Raw genomic sequence first — 15,091 nt, forward strand, 5'->3', positions numbered from 1 at the left:
GAAGCGTATGTAACCTGAAGCGTATGCAACCCGAGGTACCACTGTATCTCTCTCTCTCCTCCTTGCTGTCTTACTTGTATAAGAGCTGGTCTGTTTCAGAGGGCACTGCTGCCTACTGCAAACTGTGGATCTTGTGACTTCATTAAGAGTCATGCCAAACAAATGCAATCAACACACACAGCTTTCTCTGCCCGCCCTTGGCAAGCCAGAACCAGGAAGTCAGTCCTCCCTGGGCTTTCCTTGTCTCATCAGATGCAGAGGAACAAGAGGCGGAGGCAGCTCTCCAGAGGAAGGGTCCTCCTGGCTTCTTCTTCTGGAAATGGACCGGCATTCGGGCAGCTTAACCATGTTCACCAAGGAAGATTTTGAGGACGATTGGCTCAAGGTGGCCAGTGGGGTTTTTGGCGAGGTCTTCCGAGTGAGGCACAAGCGATGGAGAACCACCTTTGCAGTGAAGTGCTCCTCTCACCTTCCCCAGGATTCCAGACCTGACAGGTAATCTGCTTGGCTGTGCTAGGTGCTTTCTTTGGAGAGGGTTCCCTTGGCAGATTTCTGTTTGAAAGGCTCTTTGGATGTGCTTAGCTCACACCTTGGCCAAAGCAACAAAAACAGCATTCAGTGGGAGGCGAGTTGAGACTGGTCTGGTTTGCTTCAGGCCCACCTTGTCAAGTGCCTGAAGCTAATTCTCTTGGCAGCCTTTAGGGTGAGTTGAGCTGCACCAACTGGTCAGGCAAGTTATTCAGCAGAATGTGAAGCCAGCTGAGAAGCAATAGAAAAAAACTGTTGCATTGCACCCAGGCAAAACAAGACTAGATACTGCAATGGTTGCCTGTTCTGGTATGGAACTTCCAAACCAACCAACTGTCTTTAAAATATCCATTATGTAGATGGGCTCTGTCATTCACTGCTAAATTTACCCCAAAGTTTCCCTGTAATCCTTATAATTAAGATTTCTTTTCTTCATTTTTTTTTTGGGGGGGGGACCAGTCATGAAGCGCATGACTTTAAAAGGCATTTGAACACCCCTCACTCTTTGTGACCCTTTGCACTTTTGAAACCATTATTCAGTCGTACTTTAGCCAGAGATTTCCTGCCCTCTCCTTTCTCCCCTCTTGATCCATGGTATACTCTATAGCAGGGTTTCGCATACTTGGTTCTCCAATGGCTTTTGGACTACAATTCCCATCATCCCTGACCACTGGTTCTTCTGGCTAGGGATGATAGGAGTTGTAGTCCAAAAACAGCTGGAGACCCAAGTTTGGGAAACTCTGTCCTATAGGAAAACAAACCTTAAAGGCTAAAAAAATTAATGACACAGGTTTTGTGAACAATGGTCCACTCCAACAAGTGCATGGAGTGTTATTCTGAGGCAGGCATCCCCAAACTTGTCCCTCCAGATGTTTTGGGACTACAACTCCCATCATACAGGACTGCCTCTCCTGGTATGTCCCATGGAGGACCTTACGGTCTTCAAACAAAAACACCTTGGAGGTCCCGGGCCACAGAGAGATTAGGCTGACCTCAACCAGAACCAGGGCTTTTTCGGCTGTGGATCCGATCTGGTGGAACGCTCTGTCACAAGAGACTAGGGCCCTGTGGGACTTGACATCTTTCTGCAGGGCCTGCAGGGCCTTTGGCCAAGGCACAGTCTGACCCCCTCCTTTGGTACTCCTCACAGAACTCTAGCCCAATGGTTGCCATTAATTTAATTTAATTTTGAATTGATTTTAAAGTGAATTGATTTTAGAATGCTGTGTTACTTTATTGTTGTTAGTCGCTCTGAGCCCGGCTTTGGCTGGGGAGGGCGGGATATAAATATATTATTATTATTATTATTATTATTATTATTATTATTAGCTAACAGGACCAGTGGTCAGGGATGATGGGAACTGTAGTCACAAAACATCTGGAGGGCCGAGTTTGGGGGTGCCTCTTTTGAGGGCTCACCATACTTCCATTTGGTCTGTGACTTCTAGGTGGTCCAAGAGGTTGTTTTTTTTCTCTGCTGCTTTCCTTGGGAAAACCCACTATTTGCTGATGAATTGGAACAAACGTCAGCCTTGTTTTCTGTGGATTTTTCTGATTCAGAAGCAAACAGTGGGTTTTCCCAAGGAAAGCAGCAGGAAACCAGAGCCCATGCTTTGAAATCACAGAACAAGCGGAAGTGTGGTTGAGCCCTGAGTTGCAGCCATGTATATACAGTGGTACCTCGGGTTACATACGCTTCAGGTTACAGACTCCGCTAACCCAGAAATAGTGCTTCAGGTTAAGAACTTTGCTTCAGCATGAGAACAGAAATCGTGCTCCGGTGGCGCGGCGGCAGCACCCATCAGCTAAAGTGGTGCTTTAGGTTAAGAACAGTTTCAGGTTAAGTACGGCCCTCCGGAACGAATTAAGTACTTAACCTGAGGTACCACTGTATGATTGGAGGAACTATAAGCACTGAGGTCAGAAGGAAATGAAATGCAGCTGAACCAAGCACAGCAGAGGTGCAGTACTGCCTCAGACTGCCTCAAGGCTCTCTGATGTCACAGAGGGGCTTGCAAGCCCATGGGCAAGCAGGTAGTGAACTTGCTTGAAGGAGTACCACTGCTATTGATGTGGTGAACACAATGCATATTGGTCAGGTTCTTAGTGCAGTCCAGGTGTTCTCTCTGTTATGATGACTAAGCTGCGATGCGCTGTTCACACGCTTCTAAGTCATCCTGATGCTACCCTCAAGAAGGGCTGGACATTGATTGCATGTGTAATTCCAAACTGGGAATGGAGTTTCCCCAGAATTTCAATGTTGGGTTTATCTGCACAGAATTTCAGTCATTTCCATGATGCCAGTTATTTTTTTATTGGTCTTTAGATACCTCGGCCTTATTTTCCAGTCAACAGGGTCATGGGAGCCCATCATATGCATGCAAAGCAAAAAGCCTCCCAAAGTGCCAAAATTCTGATGTGCCTTTTCCATACCAAAGGTGGCAATCACATACCCTCAGCTCTTGAAGTGTTTAAAGCTAAACCCCTAGCACAGTTATATATGGGTCTCAGATTTGGAGAGGCACTCACCTTGGAACTACAGAAGCTGTTCAAAGTTCCTAAGGCGTTTTTTTTTTTTTTTGGTTCCATCCTGAATTCCAAAAACTTCATTGTGCTTAGAGGTTAACCTCCCCTCTGTTGAATTACAGATTTGGCGCAGGACATTTAATTATTGGCTTCGCCTAAATTTAAACCCCACTGGTCTACTACCCTTAGTATTGCAAGATTGTCATGAGAGCGCTTGGACCAAAATTGTCAACCAAAAGCTTTACTTTTCTGGTTTATCTTATCTATAGAATTTCAATCATTTCCATCTCACTCATTGAGCTAGATGAGATGCCAGTTATTTTTTTATTGGTTCTTCTAAAAATATGAACAATTCTCATATACTCGTTTTTTACATATACTATTTTGCTCCAGGTTTCCAGGTTACCAGTGCATAAGCATATACAGTGGTGCCTCACAAGACAAAATTAATTCTTTCCGCGAGTTTTTTCGTCTAGTGAATTTTTCGTCTTGCGAAGCACGGTGTCGGAAAAGTTTTGGAAAAGATTCAAAAATCACCAAAAAAGGCTACCACACCGCGTTCTATGAGTTGCTCCTTGAAGTCAAGTCGCAACTGTATTAACAGTGTTAAGAAAAAGGAAACAAACTTGCAAAAAACGCAAGACGTTTTCGTCTTGCGAAGCAAGCCCATAGGGAAATTCGTCTTGCGAAGCAGCTCAAAAACCGCAAAACCCTTTCGTCTAGCGAGTTTTTCGTCTTGCGAGGCATTCGTCTTGCGGGGCACCACTGTACATGCAACAATGCATATAACTGTATAAAATTATAAAATAATGCTGCAAAACTGTAGTATAGCAAGGGACCTGACTATCTATCTATCTATCTATCTATCTATCTATCTATCTATCTATCTATCTCTATCTATCTATCTATCTATCTATCTATCTATCTATCTATACAAATTGTGTGTGTGTGTGTGTGTGTGTATTTATATATATATATGCATATGTATGTATAATATATGACTTTTGTGTGAATAGTTTTGTATATAATTAGGATTTTTTTTTAAAAAAAATCAAATCCTGACACAAGAAGAGCTTGCTGAATCAGGCCAATGGCCAATGGCCCATCTCATCCAACACCCTATTCTCCCCATCACCACCTCTTGTGGGAGCGATTTCTAACTGTGTGCCGGAGTCCTTTCTTTTGTCTGTCCTGAGCCTTCCAGTGTTCAGTTTCATTGGATGTCTCCAAGTCCTAACATTATGAGAGAAGAAGAAAAATGTTCCACTCGTGAGTGGCTTGGACATAAGTAGGCATTTGATGCCAAAGGTGATCCAATGAAGGCAAAGGCACAAAATTTAATGTATGCATCTATTTAAACTGGATTCCTCCTCAGTTTCTAATCCAGACTACACAAATCATTCATTGAAATGCTCACCGTGGCGCCATCACCATACTGTCTAAGCTTCATCACTTGGTACCATCTCAGCCAATCTTTTGCACTGACCTGCATCTACCACTGAAGTTAAAGTACACTAATGCGTTGTGCTGTTGTAAAACTGAAACAACAGAGCTTGACAACATGGATCTGACCCAGCAGGCTCGCCTTGTGTTCTTATTTGTGTCTTTCACTGTTTTGAGACCAAAACTTAGCAGTAATGTTCCACATTACCCCCCTGTAGAACCAGCACAAAGCATCTCGTTGAAGAGGCAGCCAAGATAGAGAAAATCAAGTTCCAGCACATTGTGTCCATCTATGGTATCTGTTACAGCCCTTTGGGGATTGTGATGGAATATATGGCCAATGGGTCCCTGGAGAAGATTCTCCCCACCCACCAAATGTCTTGGCAACTCAAGTTCCGGATCATCCATGAGACGAGCTTGGCTGTGAACTTCTTGCACAGTCTGAAGCCTCCTTTGCTTCACCTGGACCTAAAGCCAGGAAACATCCTACTGGATGCCAACATGCATGTGAAGGTGAGGTCAAACTGGGGAGCAGGATTCATGTAAAGGTAAAAGGTAAAAAAACCGCTGGATGGTTAAGTCCAGTCAAAGGCTTCAGGCCGAGAGAGCCGGCAATTGTCCACAGCATGGCCAGCATGACTAAACTGCTTCTGGCGCAACGGTACACAATGACAAGTGCCACAGTGCACAGAAATGCCACTTACTTTCCTGCCGCTGTGGTACCTATTTATCTACTTGCACTGGCGTGCTTTTGAACTGCTAGGTTGGCAGCAGCTGGGACAAAGCAATGGGAGCTCACCCTATTGCAGGGATTCGAACTGCCAACCTTTTGATCGGCAAGCCCAAGACGCTCAGTGGTTTAGACCACAGTGCCACCTGTGTCCCTGGGGAGCAGGATTAGTGTGTGTGTGTGTGTGTGTGTGTGTGTGTGTGTTTGTGTGTGATAGCTCAGTCCTGCATGTATGATGCAGCTTTGCTTGTAGAAAGTCCCAGGTTCTGTCTCTAACATATCCAGTTACAAGTTTCAAGGATGGGAAAGATCAGGGCTGATGCCAACGGTTGGCGTGATTGGGCACCTACTGAGGGCCCAGATCCTGGAACGCAGTCCAATGACAAGAGCCCCCAGGACCTACTCCTCCTCTTACTCACTGCAGCCCTGCTTATTTATCTGCCTCTTGTTCTGGCCAGAGGATGTTGAAAAATTAAAACATCTGTGAATTTGTGGTTTTTGGCTCCAGTTATAATTAAAGTAAATTTTATGTAACATCCACCCACACCAACAAACTCTCACACAAATACAAAAAGGAGCCCATGCCCAGAAATAAGGAGACAAATGAAGTTACATCAGTGGTAGGCATGGAAGTGAAAAATGTACTTTTATTTCACCTTGACTTCAGATTTCAGATTTTGGACTCTGCAAGTGGATGGAGGAATCAAGCCTAATGGAATATATTGAGAGGTCAGCCCAGAGGGGTAGTTTGAGCTATATCCCTCCTGAGATACTTCTGCAGAGCTCCAGTCCACCAGGAACTAAATTTGATGTCTACAGGTGAGGACCAACCTGCTGTCCCTTTGAGTTGCTGGCTATCCATTCTCTGGTGGAGTTGACTTACCTTCTGACACTGTTGAGTCTTGCTTGCCACTTCTCAGCTTGCAGTCTGCCCCCAACCCAATCATTAGGCAGAATGAGGAGGATGCTTAAGGTAACAGATGCTGAGGCACTTGGAGCAGGAAAAGTTCAGGTATACCATTGAGTATACTCATTACCTGTGTTAAAGTAACAACATCCAACTGCAGTTTGGTTGGTTTCCATACATGGAAAGGGGGAAGGAGCCATTTTGTCTTTTTTTCAGGCTGCAAACTATATTTGGGCCCACCCTGTTGCTCCACATGACCATATTTCATAGCTTTGAAATCCCTGTTTTGTTTAAGCTCCATGTGTAACTATTTCCTCCTAATAATGCTTTGTGTTTTTGTTTGCATTTGTTTCATCTTCATTTCTTTCATTCTTTTTCAAGCTTTGGGATTGTCATCTGGGAGATTCTTACCCAGAAGAAGCCATATTCAGGTAATTCTGATGGGGTGAGGAGATGGAAATCACCTATTCTCCCAGGGTTCTCGTTTGTGGAATGCAGGTGAGGGATTGGAACAGAAATTTCAGTACAGGCTTCCAATAACTCCTTCTAGGACAGGGATGGTAAACCTGTGACTACTTCCATATGTTATTGTCTAGCCATGATGGACAACGGTCAAGGATGATGGGAGCTGGAGTCCCAACAGCATCATGATGGCCACAGGTTTCTCACCCATGCAAGAACAGTTACATATCCAGAGTTCACTTCTTCATAACCCTATGAGTGAATGGTGAATGTGTTGTTAATGGAGGAAATGCCTTTATTTTTATTTATTTAGAGCAAGTGGGAAAGGCCCCAATGTTGCTCAATAATTCTAAGAACCACCCTCCCCCCCAAAAAAAAATCAGTGCAGTTTAGAAAGCTTCAGCCTGCCATCTTGATTCAAAATGGCATCTAATTTTATCCAAGCATAGGTGAAAACCTGCTCTTTGATCTCAGGAACCCAAAATTTGATTATATCTTAAGAGCTGTTGAAATGCATAGAGAACAAACAACTTTCCACAACATCTAGTAAATGCCTGGCTTTTTTTTATATCTGCTGAAATTTATATTGCTCTTGGTTTATTTCTTTTAAGCAGTCTATGTTTTTAAAATAACATTTGCGCTGCTTCCATATAAACCATCAAGCTGCTTCTTTCAAAATCTATTGTGCTTTTATGACAGGGAAGCCGCCCCATGTGAGCTATGCCTAAAAAGGCAGTCTTTCTATACATTAACAAAAATTAAAAACAACTAACTATCTGTTCCAACCCACCCACCCGCCCCCAACCCCGGATTTAAAGCCTCCTTTTCAGCTTGGGAAAAGCAAACTCCCAAAGTGAGTAACAACCAAATAAAGAGAATTTGCACAAAGGGAAATTAAAATGAAAGCCATAAAAACAGCAGGAAGAAAACCGCAGCAAAGAAGCAGATGTAAAATGAAGTTAACACTTATAAATAGTGGGATAAAATCCTTTTGAATCAACCCAGCTTAAGCACCACTCTGTAAAGCCGGTTCAGATGTCCTGGTGGGAGGGCAGGGGGTATCTTGACTGGCTCAAGCTGAGGGATTCAACTTGATCTTTCTGGAGAGGATGTTTCTGAAGTGGACTACCACCAGAGAGGAGGCCCTTTTTGCCACTCACCACAAGAGATGGACTTATCTGCCCGTTTGGGTTTCTCTCGGTTTCTCATTTTTGCCAGTATTAAATCTAGTGTGTCACAATGTAACATCAGCTGGTGATTTTTTTATTTATTTTTAAAGTCCTCACAAAACCTGTCAGCAATTTAGTGCTCATTTCTCCTAACATACATCCACAGTTTTCCCACGGAGGAAAAATATGTGACAGAAGGTGGTCCTTTTTCGTTTTCAACAGGGGTCAAGACAATGGCTGTCATTGTCACCGTGGCAACAGGCCAGCGCCCCTCCATGGAGCCCATCCGTGATGACTGGCCAGCGGAATGCCAGCAGATGGTTGACTTGATGAAGAGATGTTGGGACCAAGAGCCCCAGAGGAGACCAAGCTTCACAGGTCTGGTAGCTGAAAGGATTCCTCCTGAGAGCTATTCCACATATGGGATCCCAGCTGGGCTTTTGACCTCATCCAGAGATCGCAGACCTTTGATCCATACAGCCCAAGGATAGGCAACCTGTGGGGATCGATCAGATGATACTGGGCTACTACAACTCCCATCATTCCTTGCCACTTGTCATGCTGGCTGTTGGGGCTGCTGGGAATTGGAGTCCAAAACTATCTAGAGGACCACAGGGATTCCAATCCTTGAAGTGAGAAGAGGTGTTCTATGGTTGCAGGATGGAATGCCTCTTGCAGTAGAGAATGCTACTTCTTAGATCAGGGATGGGGAACCTGTGGACCTCCAGATGTTGCTGGACTTCAACTTTCATCATCCCCAGTCATTGGCTTTGCTGGCTTCTGGGGCTGCTAAGAGTTGAGTCCAACAATATACAAAGGGCTACATGCTCCTCATCCCTGATCTAGTCAGATGATGCCCAGTCTGAGAGGCAGCTCCTCCTCAGGGTCCCAGGCAAGCGTCTTTCCCATTACGTCCTACCTGAGATCCTTTACCTCTTGATGCCAGAGCTTGAACCTGAGACTTTCTGCATGAAAAGCAGGTTTTCTGCCATGAGTGACATCCTATAAGTGCTGCTGCCACAGAGAAGGCCCCATCTACTATATCTCTGGAACATGGACCACAGCCTCCCCAGAACATGTAGGATCTGGTCTCCACAACTAACTGGCATTTCAGCATTCTTAAGCTGCATGGGAAATAGAAGTGCAAGTCCTTGAAACGAGCTCATTCCCAATCTTTTCCACTTCCTTAGATGTGGTGGTGGAGACAGACATGCTATTGTCCCTAACCCAATGCCCCGTGGTGGACCTGGAGAATGAGCGCTTCTCCAGGAAGATGTCGGTGAAGCCTCCTTTCTCTAGAAGAGAACAGGTAAGGGGAAAGCTGTCCTGCTACCTTGGTCATTTTAGGCAGAACATTTGCCCTAAATAGGAAGGGAATTCTCCATGTGTTGCATCTTAAGAAGGGTACAGAAGTAGGATCTGAAATGATGCAAAACATCTCAAGGTCAGTTGTGGGACTTGCTGTTCTGATGGGCTCTGCATATTCCAGTAGAAACGATTCCTAGATAGATATAGATAGATTTTTCTTTATTTTCAAAAAGGCCATACAAGGTCAACAAAGAAATGAATGCCTTTGTGTAACAAGTGTGTAGTACACAAAGTGAAAATGAATATAAAACACAGCACAATCCAGTAAAGAGTCCTTTTAAAAGAGATATCATGACAGAATAGCACATGGCTCATGTTATTACATTGCTAACTGTCTCCATGCTCTTTTCCATGTCTTCAATACAAAGAGAAAGGGTACAAATGGATCCGGTCCCTTTCAGGAAGCACACAACAGTGGTGAGTATCTGCTTTTGTAGGATCTGAAACACAGTTTGGAGTTCTGCAAATTCCTACTGCTCAACATGTTCTGTTCCAAGTGGGATAAGGGAATCTGACCTTAGTGCATTGCACTGAATCTTGAGACAGCCTTTTCCCATCATTCCCCACTGCCCTGTTCCGGGTCTTGAGAGGTGTGGTGGCTAGCAGCAACTTCCAAATCATTTTGAGAGTTCTCAGTCTGAATAGAGGTTGGAAGTTAGGCTTACAAACAGGAATTAATTGGATCAGTTAAGGAAAGTATCTCAATGACCTGTTAGTAACTAGAATGTAAGTAGCTGGAAACCTATTGAAATGCAATGAAGCAATGATATAAGAACCAGTTGGGACTTGAGTAAATCAAGTCCTAATTGATGGGTGTTTGTGTGTAATTCCAGCATCAATTTGGGGTCAGGCAGAAAACCACAGTTCACAAACCTATTCAGGGGTGAAAGTTCAGACTAGTGACCCATATGGAAAGGGGATAGAAGTGGTGACAGGGGGTAAGCTCAAACTGAGCAGCAGAATGCATTGCTTCTTGTTGCAACCTGCAGTATAACTCTGGTGGGAAAAAGAAATAAGCTTGGTGTCAGATATGAAAGTAAACATTACCATCAGTTGTACTGGAGATGTGAGTCACAATGCACAGTTTGGACGACTTCACAGACTGTGGGGGCAGCTGTGTTTCTAATGAAAATGACCAAGGGGAGGACTTCTTATTGCTGACCAATCCAGTAGGAGAGCTCTGTCTGCTTGAGAATGCAGAGAATGGCACAAGCAAATATTTATAGATCCTAGAATGCAAAATTAGCACCATATATGACAGAGAAAGATCATGCCGTATATCAGAGCCAGTGTGGTACATTAATTAATTAGACTGTTGAACCTGGGAGACCAGGATTCAAATCCCCACTTTCCCATGAAACTCAAACTTGGGTGAACTTGGGCCAGTCACCATATTTTCAGACTATCTCACTGGGTTGTTGTGAGGATAAAATGGGGAGAGCAAGAACCATCCATGAAATTTTAAGCTCCTTGGAGGAAAGGTGGGATATAAATGATTAAAATTAATAAATAGCTTGGCCACAGCAGTCTACTTCATAGACGGCATTGGGCCACATTTCAGCAGAACCAAAGCACCTGATATCACCAGTTCTCATTGGTTATGTTCTCAGCCCCTTTTAATTTTGTTTCAGCTGAGAATGAGAAGGATCAATCCCACTGTTTCCCTCAGAATGAGGTTGAAAGCTTGGAAGCTCTGGTAATGTCAGAAGAAGTTAGCAAGAGCCACGAAGACACCCTTCACCTCATGGTTTCTTCAGGAAACCTGGAGAAGGTGAAATTCCTGTTGAGGCAGGGAGCTGATGTCAACAAGAGGATAGCCTGTGGCTACACACCCCTCATCCTGGCTGTCCAAAAGAGGTCTCTGGAGACCATCTTGCTCCTTATCCAACATGGTGCAGATGTCAACATGGCTGATGAGGACAACTGGTCACCTCTCCATTTTGTGGCTCAGAACGGAGACGACAGGATTGCACGTCTCCTACTCGATCACAAGGCCAACGTCGATACCCGAGAACTTGATGGGTGGACGCCCCTTCACTTGGCCTCTCAGAACAACTTTGAGAACGTGGTGCGGGTTCTCCTCTCACGCCAGGCTGATCCCAATGCTCAGGAGAATGAGGGACGGACTGCCTTGCACCTGGCAGCTTGTTATGGGCACATCAAGCTCGTTAAAATGCTGGCCAGCCAAGGCGCAGACCTGGAAAGGAAGCAGAGAAACCTCCGGACCCCTCTTCACCTCGCTGTGGAGAAAGGCAAATTCAGGGTGGTCCAGTACCTTCTGAAGAACGGCGTTGAAGTCAACAGCCTGGACCAGAATCACTACAGTGCTCTGCATATGGCTGTAGCAAAAGGGAAATACCTTATCTGTGAGAAGCTGATAAAATATGGAGCCATTGTGGACCTGAGGACAGACAAAGGATGGACGCCTTTGCACCTGGCTTCCATCGAAGGCTACGTGGACATCATCCACCTCCTGGTGGACAACCATGGTAAAGTGAATGCCAGAGGAAGCCTAGACTGGACTCCCCTTCACTTGGCAGCACGTTACAGTGAGGCGGCTGCAATTTCCGAGTTGCTAAGAAGCGGAGCGGACCCCAATGCAGCTGAGAATTTGGGCTGGACTCCACTCCACCTGTCAGTACAGCGGGGGGCTTTTCTCAGCATCCTCAACCTCCTTGAGCACAAGGCAGATGTCAACATCAGGAACAAGGTGGGTTGGACGCCCACACACCTTGCGGTGCTCAAAGACAATGTGGCCATCGTAAAGACTTTGCTGGATGCTGGGGCACTGCTGGAGCTGGAGGACAATGCTGGGTGCACACCGCTCCAACTTGCCATCAGGAATGAAAAGCAAAGCATTGTGGATTTGTTGCAAGGCATGGAGTCCTCAAAAGCCAGCCCAAGGAGCCAGGAGGGATGAAGGGAAGGCTCCAAGAAAACATCCAAACAAATCCGAGGTGGAACTGGATTGACCTCAGAGTTTGGGAGAGGGTCAGTACCAGCATGAGGAATTGAAGTGGGCAATAATTTCTCTGCTTCTGTGGATGTTCCCTCATAAGACACGCTTGAGTTTGTGCCATTGTCCTATTAGGCACTTTCAGGAAAGTTGGTTTGAGATGTGGCAAAAAAATGAGTCCATTTCATGGGAAAGATATAAGTGGTATCTAACTCCTCTTAAATGTTCACATCTGTCAGGCAGCTCAAAGTGCTGAAGAAGATGGATCATATTCAGTCAATTTCTACTAAGGGTAGACTTGCTGAAATTAATGAACCTAAATTAAACAGACCTATAACTTTCAGTGGGTTTGCTCAGAGTAAGGCTAGAATTGGTAGAAGCTAATATAAAGAGTTGGAAACGAAAGGTTCACCTAGACTTCCACCTGCCCACTGCTTTCTCCCAGGAAAACCTGATCTCTACAGCTGAAAGGAGCAAACATCAACTGGGGTTTCTGTGGATAGGTGTTTGTTCCAATTCAGCAGTAAAGAGGGAGTTTTCCTGGGGAAAGCAGTGCGACAAATGAAAAACTGCCCGGATCCCTGTTTTCTAGGCACAGGGCAAGCATAAGCGTGGATGACCCCTGACAGTGAAACTTGGAAATGGAGTCACCCAACTGTAATTCTGTTTACAATCTTGAACAGAGTCTCCTGCCAGATGTGTGGGTGCTACAGATGATAAAAATAATGTACTACTTTTGAAAATGCTCTCTTCACACGCATTATTTCAGGGATCCGCATAATGACAGTAAGTCATTGTTATCCCCATCTTGCAGAGGAACAGACGTCTCTGCTTTACCCGGAGTCAGTTCATTGCTCCCACTAGCCCAGCACTGTACAGACTGAAGATCAACGGCTCTCCAAAGTGGGATTTAATTGGCTCCGGTATGCAGCCAGGAAGATTAGGTGCGATGGAAATTTAATTGTAGGTGGGTTTTTTTGGTGAAGTTAGGCAATATGAAGTTTAATAGGGAGTTCGCTTGCTAACTTAAATAAAATATGAAGACAAATAGTTTCCTTTCAGTCTAACTAACTTTATTAACGTGACCTTGTTCAGCCCAAGGACCAAAGATGGGGAGGGGGGAACGTGCCAGTTGTGGGAGGGGCAAGAAGTGGGTGGAGAGACAGAGGGAAAAGTGGGCGGAGTAATGGAAAGGATTTTTACCTTTGCACAGCAGGCTGTAGTCCAGCCACACAAAATTCAGAGGTACTCACTTGAAACTGTTCAGACAAGCAGGAGGCATCACCGCAGTACCAGGAAACATTTCTACCAAAGAAGGTGCCAAGTGTGATCAATAAGAGGGGTGGCTTGGAAAGCAGGGGTATGGCCTAGGGGGAATTCCAAAGGCCAGACAGAAACCTAGAGGGGCGAATTCCACACACCCCACACTCTTGAGGCCTAGGGTTACCCTCTTCAGATTGATACAAATAGTATGCAGTGGAACCTTGGTTGTCAAATGCAATCTGTTCCAGAAGACGTTTGACTTCCAAAACATTCAACAATCAAGGTGCAATTGCCAGTCGGCAAAATCCATTGAAAAAATGGAGAAACATGCCTCAGAAGCCATTCGACTTCTGAGGGGGCGTTCAAAAACGGAAGCATTCACTTCTGGGTTGTCAGCGTTCAAAAGCGAAAACGTTTGATTTTCAAAACATTCGACAAATGAGATTCCACTGTACAGTCGTACCTTGGATCCCGAACACCTTGTGACTCACACATTTTGCCCCTGAACACCGTTTCAGTTTGCGAATGTTCTTTGGAAGCCAAATATCCAATGTTGAGTGCAGGAAGCTCCTGCAGCCAATTGGAAGTCATGCCTTGGTTGTCAAATGTTTTTGGAAGTCGAATGGAATGGAATGGATTCCATTTGACAACCATGGTATAACTGTATTACATTTTTACTCTGAAATTCTTTGCAAAGACCTCCCCCATTTCTTTTATGATTGCTTTCTCATTTCCTTTCCTTCTTTGCCACCTTTCTTTCTTTATTGTGATTCCTATTTCCATTTCCCTCTTCTTCTTTTCTGTCATTTCCTCCCCCTTCCCCTCCTGTTTTCTTCCTTTTCTCAGTTAAAAGAAATTCTGGGGAGGGGTGTATTTTTTTTGGGTGGGGGGAAGGTTAGGCCAGCTGCTTGGGCAGTAAGCTGGAGGATGTGAAACTTAGAGTAAGCTCTGCTCCGATGCCTCACAACCGTTTCTGGCTCTGCTATCTGAAATCCTTTTAATTCGGGACACCTCAGATTGAGTCTGGGACCATCTACATGTGAAGTAAGTTATTCACCACAGGGTATAGCTTGGAGATGCCTGAAACTGAGAGGCAATGGAATGTTCCTTGCTTTCCCCTCTTCTCCTCTAGCATGGACAGGCAGTCAGAAGTTTTCACACCCACTGTCGAATAATCATAGTTTCTAGTGTTTACCAAGGTTTATTGGTGCAAGGCAGGGTCATTATATATTTGATTAGTCAATAAGCTGCTTTTCAAGAGAAAACCCTTCAGAAAGTGGCATAAAAATATCAAAAGTAAACAATCGTTAAAACAATGCAAAACAAAAAACTAAAACTTTTTATACACCCCAAATTCACAGGAAAAAGCAGGCTGGGGAAAACAACAACCAGCCTGGCATAAAGCTAAACATAATATAAACAGTTCAAATAACTGCACCATCGTTGCTTAAATAATCAATAAATAAATGGAACATGACAGGCAGCAAAATGAAGACAAGTTTTCAAAGTCTGTTGAAAAATACCAGTAGAAAAAGTTTGCCCAATATAATTGGAATTGAATTTATCAAATGTGAAGAGCTACCCTTTTCTGTTTGCTCAGCAATCTGAGCACCTAAGCAGAGGCTCTGCTGAAGATCATTAAAGTCTTCTTTGGCAATCACTCATAGCCAAGTAAGATTGTCTTCCATAAACACGGTCTTAACAGTGAGTCCGTAAGTGACTGTGGAGGCCAATTCTGG

At 44.5% G+C, this 15,091-nt stretch overlaps 1 protein-coding gene across 1 annotated transcript; it reads left to right on the top strand.

Moving 5' to 3' along the window:
• The first annotated feature begins 211 nt into the window (after positions 1-211).
• Positions 212-13,127, top strand: ANKK1 (ankyrin repeat and kinase domain containing 1). Its single transcript, XM_082200964.1, has 8 exons — positions 212-495; positions 4,716-5,010; positions 5,895-6,046; positions 6,516-6,565; positions 7,988-8,143; positions 8,956-9,074; positions 9,502-9,550; positions 10,765-13,127. The coding sequence occupies exons 1-8, from the start codon at positions 320-322 to the stop codon at positions 12,051-12,053; spliced, it is 2,286 nt and encodes a 761-aa protein (XP_082057090.1). The 5' UTR covers positions 212-319; the 3' UTR covers positions 12,054-13,127.
• The last annotated feature ends 1,964 nt before the right edge of the window (positions 13,128-15,091 follow it).

Source organism: Podarcis vaucheri (genome assembly GCF_965113315.1).
Source record: "Podarcis vaucheri genome assembly, chromosome: 15".
Lineage (NCBI taxonomy): Eukaryota > Metazoa > Chordata > Lepidosauria > Squamata > Lacertidae > Podarcis > Podarcis vaucheri.

Bases quoted from the DNA above. Each gene is read 5' to 3' on its own strand.
- ANKK1 (XM_082200964.1), top strand. From the start codon at position 320: ATGGACCGGCATTCGGGCAGCTTAACCATGTTCACCAAGGAAGATTTT. The intron at 6,047-6,515 runs GTGAGGACCAAC...TTCTTTTTCAAG, and splicing joins ACTAAATTTGATGTCTACAG to CTTTGGGATTGTCATCTGGG. The intron at 8,144-8,955 runs GTCTGGTAGCTG...CCACTTCCTTAG, and splicing joins GAGGAGACCAAGCTTCACAG to ATGTGGTGGTGGAGACAGAC.